General features: G+C 33.7%; 2 protein-coding genes across 4 annotated transcripts in view; both read left to right on the top strand.

Annotated features, from left to right (window-relative positions):
- tgm2l (transglutaminase 2, like) overlaps window positions 1-17,334 on the top strand; it is a 170,631-nt gene that overhangs the window by 131,597 nt on the left and 21,700 nt on the right. The gene's annotated exons all lie outside the window — the stretch shown is intronic.
- The window catches only part of LOC100535229 (alanine--tRNA ligase, cytoplasmic-like), a 29,341-nt gene continuing 14,618 nt past the window's right edge, over window positions 2,612-17,334 (top strand). Inside the window, exons 1-2 of the mRNA XM_073929980.1 lie at window positions 2,612-2,760; window positions 3,824-4,015. Of these exons, the coding sequence (XP_073786081.1) occupies window positions 3,825-4,015 (191 nt within the window). The 5' untranslated portion in view covers window positions 2,612-2,760; window position 3,824. The remainder of the gene's footprint in view (window positions 2,761-3,823; window positions 4,016-17,334) is intronic.

The following is a 17,334-nucleotide window of genomic DNA, read 5'->3' as shown; positions in this document are numbered from 1 at the left end:
GGGCTGGACGATTTGGCCTGAAATCTAAATCTCGAATGATTGAACATTTTAACTCATCTACCACTAATGAACAAATATTTTATTTATTTGTTTTGTCCTTATAGTTTACTGACAAGTTTTGTACAGTTAATAATATGTTCACATATTACAAGTGAGAGCTTTTTAAATGAGGGGTCCATTACTTGATTTTAAAATAATTGGAGGAAACACACACTATCTACTATCTATGATTATGTATTGAACATAAACGTTGAACAACTGAAATTAAAACTCACATGGCCTAAAAAGAGCAGTCAAAAAAGTACAAGTAAAAGTAACTGAAAAAATGACCTGGAAATTTGTTTGATTATAGGTTCTGAATGTTGTACTTTTCAATTAATCGCCCAGCCCTAATAACCAGCCACCACAGTTCAGAACAGTGGCGTTGCGAGGGGGGGGGGCTTTGGGGGCTTAAGCCCCTGATGTACTGTCAAAAGCCCCTGATCTCTTGGGATATGTTGCACTTAAATAAAATATGTTGCATAAAATTTATTTAGTTATCTAAGTACTGAAAATTACCACATACATCACGAACATTCCACTTAACGCAGCGTTGTGTCGGGTAATTAAATCGTCAGCTGTTCAGCAGTACCTGTTTCTACCGGCAGGTGGGAGTGGCTCTGTTGTCACATGGTGTTAAAAAAAATCCCGCCACTGCACTTCATTCATTCATTATTTTGAGGAGCAGAAGCTAATGAGGTAATTATACAACTGTTTCGCGAAACTGAATAGTTTTAACTAATGATGAAGCTTGTTTCCACAGTATAAAATGTGTGTAGTTTTGGTGAAATAAATAAACTATAATCAGTAAAATGTGCATCATATCAATGTAAATACATGCGAGTTAGTCAAAAAAACGTAAAATGTAACGTTACTAGCTTTCTAGATATGATAAAGCTATCTAGGCATATTTATATGATATAGCAAGTCACATCTGTTTCTGTAATAGTTAAATCACAGTGAGTTCATGCATCTAGCTGATTATTATATAACTATATTCTACTGTAACATGCCATGTCAGTTAGCATCGAATTATAAATCGACTTTCTTATAAAAATACCTAAAATGGTTGGAAGAACACATACAGTTGAAGTCTGAATTATTAGCCCCCCATTTATTTTTTATATTTTTTATTTTTATTATTTATTTTCCCCAAATTCTGTTTAACAGAGAGAAAATTGTTTTCAGCACATTTCTAATCATAATCGTTTTAATAACTCAACTCTAATAACTGATTTATTTTTCTTTGTCATGATGACAGTAAATAATATTTGACTAGACTTTTTTTGACACTTCTATACAGCTTAAAGTGACATTTAAAAGCTTTAAAGGCAGGTTAAGGTAATTAGGCAAGTTATTGTATAATGATGGTTTGTTCTGTAGACTGTAGGAAAATATATATCTTAAAGGGGCTAATATTTTTGACCCTAAAATGTTTTTTTTATGTAAAACTGCTTTTATTCTAGATGAAATAAAACAAATAAGACTTTCTTTAAAAGGAAAATATTATAAGACATAGGCTACTGTGAAAATTTCCTTGCTCTGTTAAACATCATTTGGGAAATATTTAAAAAAGAAAATAAAATTCAAAGGGGGTAATAATTTTGACTTCAACTGTATAAAACATTTATTGTCCCAGTCGTGTAATGATTAGTTAAAGCCTTTTTATGTATATTCAGATCTTTTTTTCATTCTACTACAGCAATAGCTGGATGCCTTCACCCATATTAGGGATTTCCTAGAATGTTCTACTAATTTTGTGAGGCACATCTGGAATTTCTGCTCAATGAATGAATGAAACAGGCATTACATGCATTTAAAGTGCTACAATGCCCACATCACCCTATTTTGAGGAAAACTGAAAAAAAATTCGCCCTGAAGAAATTTAAACTAAACATATTTCTAGCATATAGATCTTTATTTTTATACTTTGTAGCCTACTATTTTTGATATAATTGTTATTATATAAAAACAGTAGCCTATTGAATATCAGTATTTTGCAAGGTATTGAATTTAGAAATTCCAGTATCTTGACAACACTACACCTCAGTTAATCACTCTGTCCAAATGAACATGTTTGTAGCTTTGTATCACATTGGATAACAACTCACACTATAACATAAATTATATTTTCATATTTGAAGACATGCAGAAAATTACATTTTCGAAAATCAAACAAAAACTGCAAATCAGGAGATAGGAGGCTCAAAAGGTATGATATGACTAGTAAATGAGAAGTGGATTAATTTATCAATGTTTTTTTCATATTTGGTGTTCAAGTCACAAAAACCCTTATTTATTATTAACCATTTTTAATAATGTTAATAAGATTAGAGTAGACTAGGTATATTAGTGGGGTAAATTAAAACTTCTTTTTTTTTTTTTTTTGAGGGGGGTGTACCTGATGTTTCTTCAGGCCACAGGTGTCCTTAACAGATTTATAATTGTTGCCGGTTAATAGCACCACAAAGCAGCTGCATTACATTGGGTTTACCCCACCCGCTGTTTTTGTGTAACCGGTTTCTGACTCGCCGTGTTCGTGTTTATCACTAGTCTCCTGTGAAAAACGCAACAAGCATGGACTCTTCACTGACTGCTGCACAGATCCGTGAGAAGTTCATCGACTTCTTCCGCCGCCATGAACACCAGTATGTCCACTCGTCAGCCACCATTCCACTGGATGACCCCACGCTGCTCTTCGCCAATGCCGGAATGAACCAAGTAGGGAGATTTGAACAAAGTAAAAAAAAAAAATAAAAAAAAATAATATATATATATATATATATATATATATATATATATATATATATATATATATATATATATATATATATATATATATATATATATATATATATGTGTGTGTGTGTGAAAGTTTAGCAAAAAAATGTGAATGTATGTGCCTAATTGGTTGAAGAATATTACCTGTAAATGTTATCATTATTTTGATAATTTAAACTGTAGAACACAAAATAAGTAATTTTAAAGATTGTTGGAAACTGGTAGCTTATTAACTTGTTTTGAACATTTTTCAAAATATCTGCTTTTGCGTTTAACATCATAAAGGAATTCATAAAGGGTTTAGAGCAAGTTAAGGGTGACCTGATTAATAATATTTTTGTGAATTATCTATTTGCTTTTTTGGATATTACTTTCAGTTTTTGAATGTAAAAGGAAGGCAGAGTTTCACCGTAAATTGCAATATCATAGATAAATGTTATTGTTTCCTAGAAGAAGAAATCACTTTTTTTTATTGTCATCTGTCTTTTTTATAGTTTATAGTTATTTATATTATATATAGTTTCATAGTTTGTAATGTAGTCAAACGTTTACAAATACAAGCGCAGCCGTTTAGAGCTCATTTCTGGTTAATGATGTCAGAATTTACTGGTATTTTGGAATGGATGTGTCAATGATCTTTTCCGGAAAAATTCCGTAACGTCCTCGCCTGTGTGAACAGCACAGTAAAGTCGTTCCGTAAATTTTCCAGATATTTACAGTATCACTGTGTGAAAGGGGCTATTGACTGCACTTTGAGCGCCCCCTGCTAGCCTCACTTACACCACTTCCAACAGCAACCTAGTTTTCCCATGTGGTCTCCTATCCAGGTACTGACCAGACTCAGTCCTGCTTAGAATTCAGTGAGTAACCGGTCTTGGGCTGCAGGGTGATATGACTGTGATTAGATTATCTATATGGGTTAAAATGACCAAATTGGTGCGCACCTAATTATAATATAAGTTGTAGAATTGATGTAAATGTGTTTATATTCTCTCTGTATCAGAATGGAGGAGAGCCGTATTCTGCCTGGCAGCATGAAGGATAACTTCTGGGAGATGGGGGACACTGGTCCATGTGGGCCGTGCAGTGAGATCCACTATGATCGCATTGGAGGCAGAGATGCTGCACACCTGGTCAGCATGAATGACCCAAATGTGCTTGAAATCTGGAATTTGGTGTTCATCCAATTCAACAGGTAAACTTAAAGCTCTTTGCTACTGTACAGCTAGCAAAGGTAAAAAGCAATCACATACAAATAGATAATAGCTTTACTGCCTCTTAAATAATGTATTATTCATAGGGATGCACAGAAAACTAAGAGATATTATGTTGGTTATTGTCTTGTATAAAAGATATTTTTATTCATCCATAGAAATGCACAGAATACCACTACCGTGTGGATTATTGGCATTGGCTTTTATCCCTTTACCTGCCCCACCAAGAAAAACATTTCTGAATTACATTTCTTAACTTCATATGTCACTAGTTAACACACTCAATGCATTTTTTTTCAGCACAACCAATAGTTTTTAAAATAGCAACCTCTACCAAATGGTTGATAAATCAGTTTATGATAAAAGTACTGGAATTAATAAATATATTATGAAAATCTGAAAAATAAGAATTTATTTTAAATAATGATCAAAATAAATCATTTTTGAATAGTATGCCATAAAGTATTTCCGATTCTCATTTAAAACTTTTTTTTTTATACAATAAAACCAAAATCAAATGTGGTAGTACAACAGGACTATGTTTGTTTTTCTTTTTTTTTGTAAACCAACAATGCTGTGTAGTGTAAACCGTTATTTAAAACAGTCATTCTTTAAATGAATTGAACATTGTCTTTATTTAAATCTAAATCTAAAGAAAATGACCATTGACATCAGCCAGGAATAAATACAATTAATTTTAGTATAAATAAAATCATATGAAAGAAATAATGCTCTGTTGAACTTTCCCTTCATCAAATATCTTTTTTTAACATCAAGTTTACAATATTATTTGGCAGCAACTAACAGTTTTTTTTTATAATCATTTTAATAAATATAGTTGGTTATGGACCAGATCAGCATATTACAGTGATGCCTGAGAGATAATATGACACTGGAATCTTGATTAATGGTTGTTGAAAAGTATGAATAAGTATCCTTTTAAAATGTTTTTACTAATTTGTATTTTAAATATTAAACGTTCATTTTGGATCATACTTATTAAGCAGAATAATATTAGTGCATAGTAATTTTTTACACAAAGATACTTTAAGTACACTGTTAACCCTTACTGTAGATTATGCAGTAAATAACTGTAAAATAGCCAGTGTTTTGCTGTAATAAAAGGAAACAGTATTTTACTGTAAAAGGAGCAGGATTTGTATGAAATTTTGTAGTGCAAAGAATAAATTACAGTAATTTACTTTAGGTATCCATTACAGATAGTTACTGTGATAATAAATGGTAAATTACTGCTCAACCATTATTACCTCATGTACTCTGATGCTTTATGTTGCTATATATATATATATATATATATATATATATATATATATATATATATATATATATATATATATATATATATATATATATATATATTTTTTTTTTTTTTTTTTTTTTTTTTTTTTTTTTTTTTTTTTCAGTTTTGGTATATGTATGGTCAGTATTGAGGAGAAAGTGAGACAATGCATTGATGATAAGCTAAATTTCTCTGCAGACATCTTTGTGTTTTCTTTGTTTCCTTTTATGTTTTTAACATTGAGTATCAGGAGTCAACCAATGTCAATGTCACAGAGCTAATTAAAAGGTAAAGATATCAACGAGATGCATTTAAAGGCAAAAATATTCACACAGAGCAACCAAATTATCACAACCATTTTTATAACTTTGTTTACTTTTCTATAATTAATCTAATTTGCCTAGTTTAGCCTATAGTTAAGCTTTTAAATTGCACTTTAAGCTGAATATTAGTATTTTGCTAAATAACTAGTAAAAATGTGTTATTTAACAGCACGTACATACATTTTTGCAGAGACTCAATTAATTTGTCTGGAAAACTTCAAATGAAGTAGGTAAAAGTGGCATTAACAGTATAGTATAAAGGCTTTCCTAAATAAATGTATTAATCAGGTTATTTTATTTATTTATTTATTTATTTTTATTACTACAGGTTTGGAACAACCAACATTTATTTATTTTTTGCTTTGGATGAAGTTTTTATATTTTTATTGTTTTTATTCAATGATATGTGCATGATTGTGATAAATGTAGGCAGTTCCTTTGAAAATATGCTATGTACCAGGGATGTCAAACTCCTGAAGGGCCGCAGCCCAGCAGAATTTAGTTCCAGCCCTGCTTCAACACACTACCTTTAGATTTAGTTTGATCAGGTGTGTTTAATTAGTATAACTGCACTGTTACTCTGTAGATTGTGCAGTAAATAACTGTAAAAAACAATGATTTAGGCATCACCACACACTCCCACAGGCTGTCCGTCTTATTCTAAACACAAAGGTGTTAGAAAGAGTTTTCAGAAAATGCCGGCCCTTTAAGGGAGCCAGGTGTTTGATTTGTTTACTGCTGAGTGTGCTCTATGCTATGTCCATCAATTCAGATGTAGAGTCTGTTATGTTTTAGGCTTTAAATAAGAATCTACAATGAGTAAGTAAAATGTGTTCAAATGTTTTTGAGGGTTTCTAAAATAAGGCTGTGTTTTAAGTTATACTGTTGTTATCTTGAACTGTGTACTTAAAAAAAGCTACATTGTTAGCTAGTTAGCCTCTCCTCATATAACTTCTTACATTACTTTTGTTTAAGTACAGTATATGTATTTATTGGATATTGCATACTGCCATAATGTACAGATGCTAACAGTTGAATGTATCTTTCTGGCAACTAAGCCAAAATTAAATTCCATTATCTCAGTAAGGTAACATGTGCACATCATCACAGGGAATCACAAAAACATGATACACATAGCCATCCACACACAAAAGCTCCCCTGTCCGGTCCCAGGTTGTGAGTTTGTTGCAAAAGTATTTTTCAGAGCAGTGTTTCCACCTATGAATTTATATTTGAAACAATAAAAAAGTTTGTTGTCATGAGATAATTATAATAGTAAAAGATTTTATCCTTTGGTTTTTCATTGTTGCCAACTTTATTTTTGTTTTCTACAATTATTTTAAACTTTTTATTGAGATTTGACACAGTTTTTATTTATTTAAAACTTTAAAATTTAAAATATTTATTTTGTATTTTTTTGCTGTTCAGTTTTTTTTTTTTTTGCATGGTCAGCATTGAGGAGAGAGTAACACATTTCACTGCAGCACTTTGTGTGTGTGTGTGTGTGTGTGTGTGTGTGTGTGTGTGTGTGTGTGTGCGCGTGTGCGTGTGTTTATTGGATATGTGATTGTGATCAATGTTGGCAGTTGCTTTAAAAGTATTTCTAATACCAGGGGTTCTTAATCCTGTTCCTGGAGATCTACCTTCCTGCAGATTTCAGTTGCTATCCATATCAAACACACCTAAACCAATTAATTAGGACCTGAACACCACTTGATAATTACAGGCAGGTGTGTTTGATATGGGTAGCAACTGAAATCTGCAGGAACGTAGATCTCCAGGAACAGGATTGAGCACCCCTGCTATATACCATGGGGGTCAAACTCCAAGTTCCTGGAGAACTGCAGGGCAGCATTGTTTAGTACCCACCCTGCTTCAACATTACCTGTAGAATTCTAACAAGCCTTAATTAGTTTGATCAGGTGTGTTTAATTAGAGTTACAGCTTAAAGTCCCGGTCACACTGCACTTTTCTCCCTACAGACTTCCATTCATACGCATGTGAGTACTGCGGACCTGGAATGATAGCTCACGAGACAAATTTCATAATTCGCAGCATTGGAAAGTTCAAGCTTGGAGAACGCTGAATGCGAAATCACATCATGTGATTGCTTGAGACCAATCAAAGATCAAAACATGACCTCTCTGGCTTGCTTTTTCAATCTCTAATTATTTTGTTTAATTCCACTACTCGCTTTGTTTAATTCCACTTCGCAGTGCAGAATATAGCATGCTTAAACATTAGTGTGACCGCAGCCTTACTGTGCAGACCTGTAATATGTAAGACAATATTTATATCTGCTGATTTTTTTAATTTTGTTAAACATTTTCTGTTATTTATTTGTTTGGTGCCAAAACAATAAAATTAATTTGTCTGAAAAAATGTTATGCCTTCTATTTTTAAATAACAGCTAAGAATACTGATTAATTTTAGTAACACTACAATAACTATATATGACATACTATTAATGTGTATGCAGTATAATGCTGTGATTTGTAACACTACAATACAGTAATCAACTCTACACAGTTTCCAGTTAGTTACCACTGCTGCTCTATTACAGTAATTAACTGGCAACACTGTTGCCAGCTACTCACTGTATTGGTTCAGTTACAGTAAATAACTGGCAACACTGTTGCCAGCCACTCACTGTAATGGTTCAGTTACAGTAATTAACTGGCAACACTGTTGCCAGTTACTTACTGTAACCGAACTTTTACAGTGAGTAGCTGGCAACAGTGTTGCCAGTATTCTACTGTAAAAAACCCTGGTAAGGTCTAACAGTGTAGAGGAAAAATCTCTCTTGTTTCTCTCTTTCGTTCTGTCTGCACGAAACTTGTTAGTATTCACACAGTCTCACATGCTCTGCAGACCCACAGAGATGCTACTTTTTGGCATTTCATCCGGCCAGGTTTCTAAATTTCCTAAAATGGATTTGGCTTTTGCTTTCTAAAGCTGTTGTTAATCATATGCGTTTTTGCATTATCTTTTTACTGAAGCCTACTTTCACTTGGCTTTGCAGTTGAGTGCACCTGCACAGTCGCGAGAGTGAGTGAAACATTCAATAATTAATTTTTTAATCCAAACAACTCAGAAAATCTTTACTACGAAGAGGATGAAATGACTTGTCTAAACTGGCTACAAAATAGATGTACATTATTAGTAATGGTTAATCAAGGCATTTGCCTTATTTTAATATAGTTTTCTAATACTTACTTTCTCATGTCCATTTAATAGTTTATTGCTCTTTTCAGGGTGATGCTTTTCCAGAGCTGCTGAAAGATCCTGATATGGTAAAGGATATCATCAATGAGGAAGAGGCACAGTTCCTTAAAACCCTCAGCAGAAGACGCCGCATCCTAGACCGCAAGATCCAGAGTCTTGGAGAAAGCACAACTATACCAGGTGAAGCACATGATACCACAAAAAATGATAACTAATAGGGATTTAATGATTCACCGTTAGCCAGTTGAAAATCGATTCAAATATGTGACGATTCAAATGTGGGTAAAATGTTGAATGAATCGTGATACATGTTTTGAACAGAGGGGATGCTGTTTACCGGTGCAAGCTCACTTCACCTGCACATCAACGGCGAGCAAGAGGTGGGCGACAGAGTAAAATGACAGCGGTGATGTGCGCCAGACAAAACACAAACTGTGCAAATACTGCAAAAACACATCTATTTTGACAAAAATGATGCACATAAACCATCAGCACAATGAAAAACTACTGTCACAGACGTCAATTACCAAAAAACTATTAACCAACTAATAAACCAAACCACGTGGTTCCACTTGCCTTAGCAATTGCTATGGAGATCAGAGGGTAAATCAGTGACTGTTTACATGGACATCAGTAATCAAATTATTTGCCTTAATCTAATTAAGACAATAATAAGATTAAGATGTTTACATGAGTTGCTTTTTGAATGATCCTTTCATGATCCCGTTTAACATGTTATAACAAATCATTCGATTAACATCATTGCGTCACCATGCTATCCGCATTTCCTTGAGTTTTGTGTAATTTTGGGTGTTTCATTTTTTATTTTGTCAATTTTAACAGCAATTTGACACTTTCACTTTCATTCTGGAACGTGTGTGTGTGTGTGTGTGTGTGTGTGTGTGTGTGTGTGTGTGTGTGTGTGTGTGTGTGTGTGTGTGTGTGTGTGTGTGTGTGTGTGTGTGTGTGTGTGTGTGTGTGCGTGTGTGCGTGTGTGTGTGTACATGTGTTCGTGGACTATCCAGTCGCAAAACGCGGCGAAAAGTTCTACATGACGGTTGTAACTAAAATCGGCGTCTTAATTCGGTTTCTCTTTAGTTCGATTATGACCTTAATCGGATTAAATTAATCAAAAATCGCTGTTTACATTGTAGACTCTTAATCAGAGTATTGTCTTAATCGCATAAAAATCTAATTATTAGTGTCCATGTTAGCTTATGCAGTGTTTTTATATCGAAAGTGCGAAGATCTTTTTCAGACTAAAACAGAGAGTTGTTCTTTGACAGAAGCAGGTATTAGATTAGTTTTTTCCCCTCCTTTACTGTATTTATAAGGTACAATTCACCCTAAAATATCATTCTGTCTTCATATAATGATGTATTGGTAGCCGCAAAATCACACATGACGTGAGCTGACCGTGAGGTGTTACTACAGAGGGCGGACTATGATAGACGCGCGCGTGTCTGCTTCAGTGAACAGAACCTGCAGGTTGTGACTAACAGGTAATAAAGTAGTAAAAAACACTCAGTTTGTGTAACAGAGTGATCGTTCAGGAGCCGCTTGGGAAGTATGAACAGCAGTGGAAATGAAACCGAAAGCGTGCACATTATTTAAATAATCATCTCGCATTTTAGAGTTATGATTACGACGAGCATGAACTCTTTTGAGTTTAGAGGTACACAAAAATGCACGTCAACATGATATACTTGATAGCGCTGACATCAGCGACGCCGAAGAAATAGTAAACCTGCCTAAACTGCTGAAAAGAGCCACGACTGTCCTGTGTAATGAAAAGACGGCCACCCTGTCACTCCTCATGCCCAACATGAAGACAGCCATACATAAAAACCTCTCAGACAGATACACATCAGTTCAGGATTATTTTATAGAACTGTTGATTACCTGGAAAGTAGATTGCACACACAAAAAACGCAAGTGACCAAACAAAGCCTTGAGCTCTTACTGTTAAATTCAATTGAATTGAATAATTTCAATAATATTTTATAAGAAGTTTTTAAATAGTTTGATTTTCCAGAGACAGTCCTGTTTAATTTATTTTCTTAAAGAAGGTTCAGTTTAACAAGTTGAAACAAAAGAAATACATAAAAAATTGTTTACTTGGTAATTAAAAAAATTTTTAAATAAAATTTGAATTTCAGTTTAATTTTCAAATTTTATTCCAAATATCGTGATACATATCGAATCGTGAACATTATATCGTGATACACATTGTATCGTGAGCTGAGTGTATCGTTACACCCCTAGTATTTAGTTTGTATTATTCTTGTTTTGTTTATAAAATAGCAATTAAGTTATGGCAGAAAATATTTTATATTTAGCAAAAAAGTGCTGCATTTAAGAAAGAAATGAAAGCACTCTTCACCTTCAATTTGTTTTAAATAATTTTGCTTAAAAATCGTGACTGAATCATGAATTGTGAGATTAGTATGGTGAATCTTATCGAATTGTGAGTCCAGTGAATCGTTATTTTCTTAATAACCAGATGATAATTGTTTTTAAATCAATAAGAAATCATTGAGGTATGGTTATTATAGATCTGTTAGTTTATGCATTTTTAAAAAAGAACCAACTTTTCAAATTTGTAATGAGATCTGTTTAAATATCTGGTTGTCACCAGAAATATTCTGCTATATTTAATCAAGAAAATCAATTTTAAATTTGTCTAAATTTATTCCTTAACAACACATATTAGTATTAAATAGAAATGAATGGAATTTCATACAAATATTTTACAACGAATATAAAACATTTTATACTTGACCTTTCACATTTTATCCATTTGATCTCAATCAAGAATGAGCTAGCTTTAAACAGTCCACAACACCTCAGCTTATATCTCTGATTAGTTGAGTTCACTGTTTTTGTTTAAGACATTTATATTATAAGTATTTATATAAATTTATATATATGTATTATAAGTGTTTATATAAATACCTATTATTAATATAAATTACTTTATTTTTATGTCAAAAGTAGAATACCAAGTAAAAACTGAGAATTTAATGATTTAAACGTGGTGACATGGGCCAGTGGGACACAATGGAATTGGTTACCGTTGAAACCGTAAGCCTCAGAATGCTGGCCTCTATTTGTGAGTTCTATATGTGACATCACACTGTATGTTACTGCAATTCTTGTTGGTTTGTTCATTCTGTAGCTCTGACAATTCAAATATGGGTCAGCTCAGTTCAAGTTGTAAACCGTCAAGAAATGATTGTGGCAGTGTGGACTACTATCATTGTACACCACCACAATCTTCCACAGATGAAGTGGAAAACAATTTACATCTAGAGAGAGATGTGGAAAGAGGAAAGAAGCGTTCTTCTAAAAAGAAGAAATCAATTTGGAGGTGGGCCTTTTCCCATCAAAGAGGTGGCAAAAAATACACCAAGGCCTCATCTGACCACAGTGCTGAAGTCTCTCCTGCTGCCTGTTTGGCTCCTGACAACAGTGCTGCCCTATCTCATACAGCGGCCAGTTTGAGTCCCGACAGCAGTACTGAGGAGTCTCCTGCTGCCAGTTTGAGTCCTGACAGAAGCACTGAGGTCTCTTTTGCTATCTGTTTAACTCCCAACTGCTCTGCGGAGTTCTCTTCTGGTGTTGCCGTTTCGACTCATGACAGGAATACAGAGGTCTCTCCAGGTACTGCCGGTATGAGTCCCGACTGCTGTACCGAGGACTTTCCTGATGCTGCCAGTTTGACTCCCGACATTTGTACTAAAGACTCTCCTAATGCTGCCTCTCTGAGTCCCTACTGCTGTACCGAGGACTCTTCTGATGCTGCCAGTTTGAGTCCCGACTGCTGCACTGAGGACTCTCCTGATGCTGCCAGTTTAAGTCCCGAATGCTGTACTGAGGACTTTCCCGATTCTGCCTGTTTGGTGCCTGACTGGATTAAAGAGAGCTCTACTTCTGCCTGTTTGAGTCCGGACAGCTGTACTGAGGTCTCTACTGCTCTGGTCCCTCCGGCTTCTTCCTGGACCGTCTATGTGTCTCCTGCACCTGTCCGCTTGGTGACAAATTGGAGTCCAGATGTCTTTCTTCATTCCTCATTTTGTGTTTTAATGTCATTTGCATCTTATTTCTGATCTGCTGTAAATAAAGCATTCTTAAAAATGTGATGTTTTATTTTTATTTTGCATATAAAAACAATTATAGCCACATTGATTACTTAAATGGTGTAATTTTTCAAGTAACATATGGTCTAATTTTAATTTGGCACGTTGCTTTTGAGTATTGTGATATTTCTTGTTAAATTTTATTTCCCTGTTTAAGGAGATTAATGATAGTTTTTGAGTTAAATTTTATTGTGTTATTTTATTATTATTATTATTATAAATTATATAAATATATCTGTGATATGAGTATTGCATATACCATTATCTATCAATAATTTTTTATATATATTGCACAGCCCTAGGTACATTATTGTGTCCACTCTGGACCATGGTGTACTGTACAGGCATACTCTTTAGATTTGATCTTTCAATGTAGTACTGTGAGGAAAAAAACAAAAAAATTAATCAAATTAACAATCATGTACTAAATGATTTATTTTATCTTTATGATGACTGTAAATAATATTTGACCAGATATTTTTCAAGACACTTCTATACAGCTTAAAGTGACATTTAAAGGCTTAACTAGGATAATTAAGTTAACCAGGCAGGTTAGGGGAATTAGGCAAGTTATTGGATAACAGTGGTTTGTTCTGTAGATTATAGAGAAAAAATATAGCTTAAAGGGGCTAATAATTTTGTCCCTAAAATGGTTCATAAAAAATTAAAGACTGCTTTTATTCTTGCAAAAATAAAACAAATAAGACTTTATCGAGAAGAAAATATATTATCAGACATACTGTGAAAATGTCCTTGCTCTGTTAAACATCATTTGGAAAATATTTTAAAAAGAAGAAAAAAAATTGAAGGGGGCTAATAATTCTGACTTCAACTGTGTATATATATATATATAGTAGTTTCAAACCTTTATAAGTGTTTTTTTCTGTTGAACACAAAAAAAGACATTTTCAAGAAACCTGTAACCATTGACTTTGATAGTAAGAAAAACAAATATCCCTATAATATAAAAGCAGGCCTGTAGCCAAAAAGTGTGTCTTTTTACAGTTATTCTCCTCATTTTCTATTTAATTAGAAGGTTTAGCATAAAAGATTATCATCATAACCACCCCTTTTGATGTACGAAATACATTTCCTAAAGGTTAAGATGAAGAAATATGAAAACAATACTTATTTTTAAAATACAAAAATAAGAATCTGTTAAAGTTTTACATTTATTAGCCAAATTACAAACTGACCAGCACAATCAAATTTCCTCAGTTACAATTTGGGATTCTGTAAGTTAAAAACGGAAAGTCACGCCATGCTAAATTCAGCATCCCAAATTCAGTCTCAACCGAAAAGCCCCATGCATAACAGCAGATCTCACCCACCCAATGCACAGCTTCTTCAGTCTGCTGCAGGGTGGGGACTGCGGAATCTCCAGGCCATGCAGGACCAACAGACTGAAAGACTGCTTCATCCATATGGCTCTCAGGAAACTGAACTCTCTCCCAGCTCCGCCACCACTCCCCTCTCCCTCCCCATGCACCTTTGGACTCTGACACATATGAAAATACACACATACACACTTACATCTGCACTGGTCACTTTATGCACCATTGGACTACCTCCCTATATATCATGACACTGTCACTTTATCATAATTCTCATGTTTACAAGCCTTTTTGCACTATATACTGTTCTATATCTGCACAACTGGTTTGCGCTCATTGCCATATGCCCTTAATGTCATTGTATTGTATTGTATTGGATAGTATTGTATTGTTTACAAATTTTTATTCTTTCTTTTTTATTCTTTAGACTACATTTTATGTATATTTTTAGATTACATTTTATGTATGATTGTATTTATTGTAAATTCTTTCTCAAGACTCTACTTTTTGTATTAACATTATATGTTAGGCACCTATAGGGTCTGAGAGTAACGTAATTTCGATTCATGTGGTTAAATTGACAATAAAGCTGACTGTGACTTTGACACTGTGACCTAATAAGCAATATTTTTTTCTGATTTTCAGATTATTATTGGCAATGCAATTGTATCCCGTAAACTGACTGCGCACATCTCCTTCACCAACCCCTTACCTATTAATCTTCAAGGGGGTGTGTTTACTGTGGAGGGAGCAGGACTAACAGAGGCCAGAGAAATAAAAACACAGTATGTACTGGTATTAGAAACTAACTGTCTTATAAACCCAAGTTATGGTTGTTAATGTATGCATGTTGGTCTTTATAGTGGCAAGATTGAATCTGGGCAGACTGTGACTGTTAAATTCTCCTTCAAACCCACCCGCGCTGGCCTGAGGAAACTGCTCGTGGACTTTGACTCGGACAGACTTAGAGATGTCAAGGGAGAAGCCTCTGTCATTGTTCGGACAAGAATGCGACATGTAAATGCTGTCCCAGAAATTTAGACAAGCATGCACAGTTCAAAGAAGTGCACATCAGAATACTTCACTGTAAATGTAGTTAATGCGATATACTTAATGACAGCTCTTTTGCTTATTACATCATTTGTTGGCTGTTTGTTTATTCTGAGGAGTTCTCTTTAAAATTACTTTATGACGTCACTATGATATTTTACCATGCTTTCTTTCATGCAGACCTTGAATATAAGAACCACAAAATCTATTTTTGTAAAATGCAGAGTTATGTGAATACACGCTTGCTTTTATTATATAAAATGTTAATCTGATTAAGAAATTTGTGAAGTAATTGTTTTTTTACTTTCTGTATAATGTTGTTGTGTTTGATTTGAAAATAAAATACATACTTTTAATTATGAAAGCCATATTTGTTCACCTTGTTGTTTATCACTGTTTATAAAAACTATTTTAGCATATATTTAGGTTTTAGGTTTGGCTAATTATTACAATGTATGCTTGTCTTACTGCATTACATCATGGTCACAAGCCTCTTTAACCACATAGAAGCCTATTGATTTGATATATTAACAAGCAATCGGTTTTCTCTGTTGAGGCAACCAAATATTGGAATGATTTACCTGTTAGCCTAAAATTAAAAGGTAATCTAAAAGTTTTAAGTAGTGTACTTAAAAAGTGGTTAAAAACCAAACAGCAGTGTTTGCACAAATAGTCTATTAGATTGTTTGATACTGCCGCCTTTGCTATTGCCTTACAATTTAATGTAAAGAATTATAATGTTGTGTATATTTATCTATTCTATTTTTATTTTATGTCAAGCCTCCTGTGAATAGGTATTGAGAATTAGCAAGTCTACTAAAACACTTAAATAAATGCGTTGCTGTCCAGTGTAATTGTGTCAAATGAATAAAAGAATTGAACACTTTGGGCTGTTGTGGCATTATGCATTACACAATTTTTGATGTCAACAATGATGTCATCACTCACAGGAATTAATTCTTAAAACCAAAAATATATGTACATTTTAAGTCAGTACAAAAAAAAAAAAAAAATACATAATCCTTATTGGATCTTATCCTTATTTCATTTCCTTTTCTTGTTCACTCAACTTTCAAAAACATCTGCTGCACTGACCTAAATTATTTGTTCGCAATACATCGCATACATAAAAAACATTTAGTTAGGTTAACAGATGATTATTAGTTTTCTCAAGTGGTGAACTACTCTAACAAAACTTTTTAAGTTTTGCCAACTGAAAGGTTTTCTCTGCAAAACTTGAATGCCTCGGGTTGAGTGAAAAAACAAAACATAATACTTATCCCTTTTGTATTTTCATGTGTACTCAACATTTTTAGCCTATTGGTAAAGTGTGCTGACTTATAACAGTTGCTCGAGTTAGTTCAGTTCCCTGAAGTTCCCTTGCTGATCCTTCCTCTCTCTAAGCTCCCTATTCCTCTTCTATCTCTACTGTCTTACAGAATATAGGTAAAAATAAAATATCTGAAATATATTTATTAAAAAACTTGATTGTATGTTTATGATGGTCTAGGATCAGCATTACTGAATTTACACTGTATTAAAATGATGATGATGCTCCAGGATAAACCCTAGTGAGCTCAAACTGTAAAAAAAAAAAAAAATCATTGCCAGCTGCCTAGTGGTAGAGTGCGTTGTCATATAACACTGAGTTGCTTAGAGAGACCCGAGTTTGATTCCCACCTCAAAGTCCCTTGCTGATCCTTCCCCTCTCTCTGCTCCCTGTGTATTCCTGTCCCATCTCTATTGTCCTTATAATACAGGTGAAAAAACCCAAAAGATATTAAAAAAACTGTATTAAAGTGCATGATGATGGTCCAGGATAAACACTAGTGAACTCAAACTGTAATAAAATGTCATTGCCGATAACCATGTGGTAAAGTGTGCTGATTTATAACACTGAGTTGCTCGGGGTGACCCCAGTTTTATCCC

Source organism: Danio rerio, chromosome 18 (assembly GCF_049306965.1).
Source record: "Danio rerio strain Tuebingen ecotype United States chromosome 18, GRCz12tu, whole genome shotgun sequence".
Taxonomy (NCBI): Eukaryota; Metazoa; Chordata; class Actinopteri; order Cypriniformes; family Danionidae; genus Danio; species Danio rerio.
This window is presented reverse-complemented; position numbering and strand designations above follow the sequence as displayed.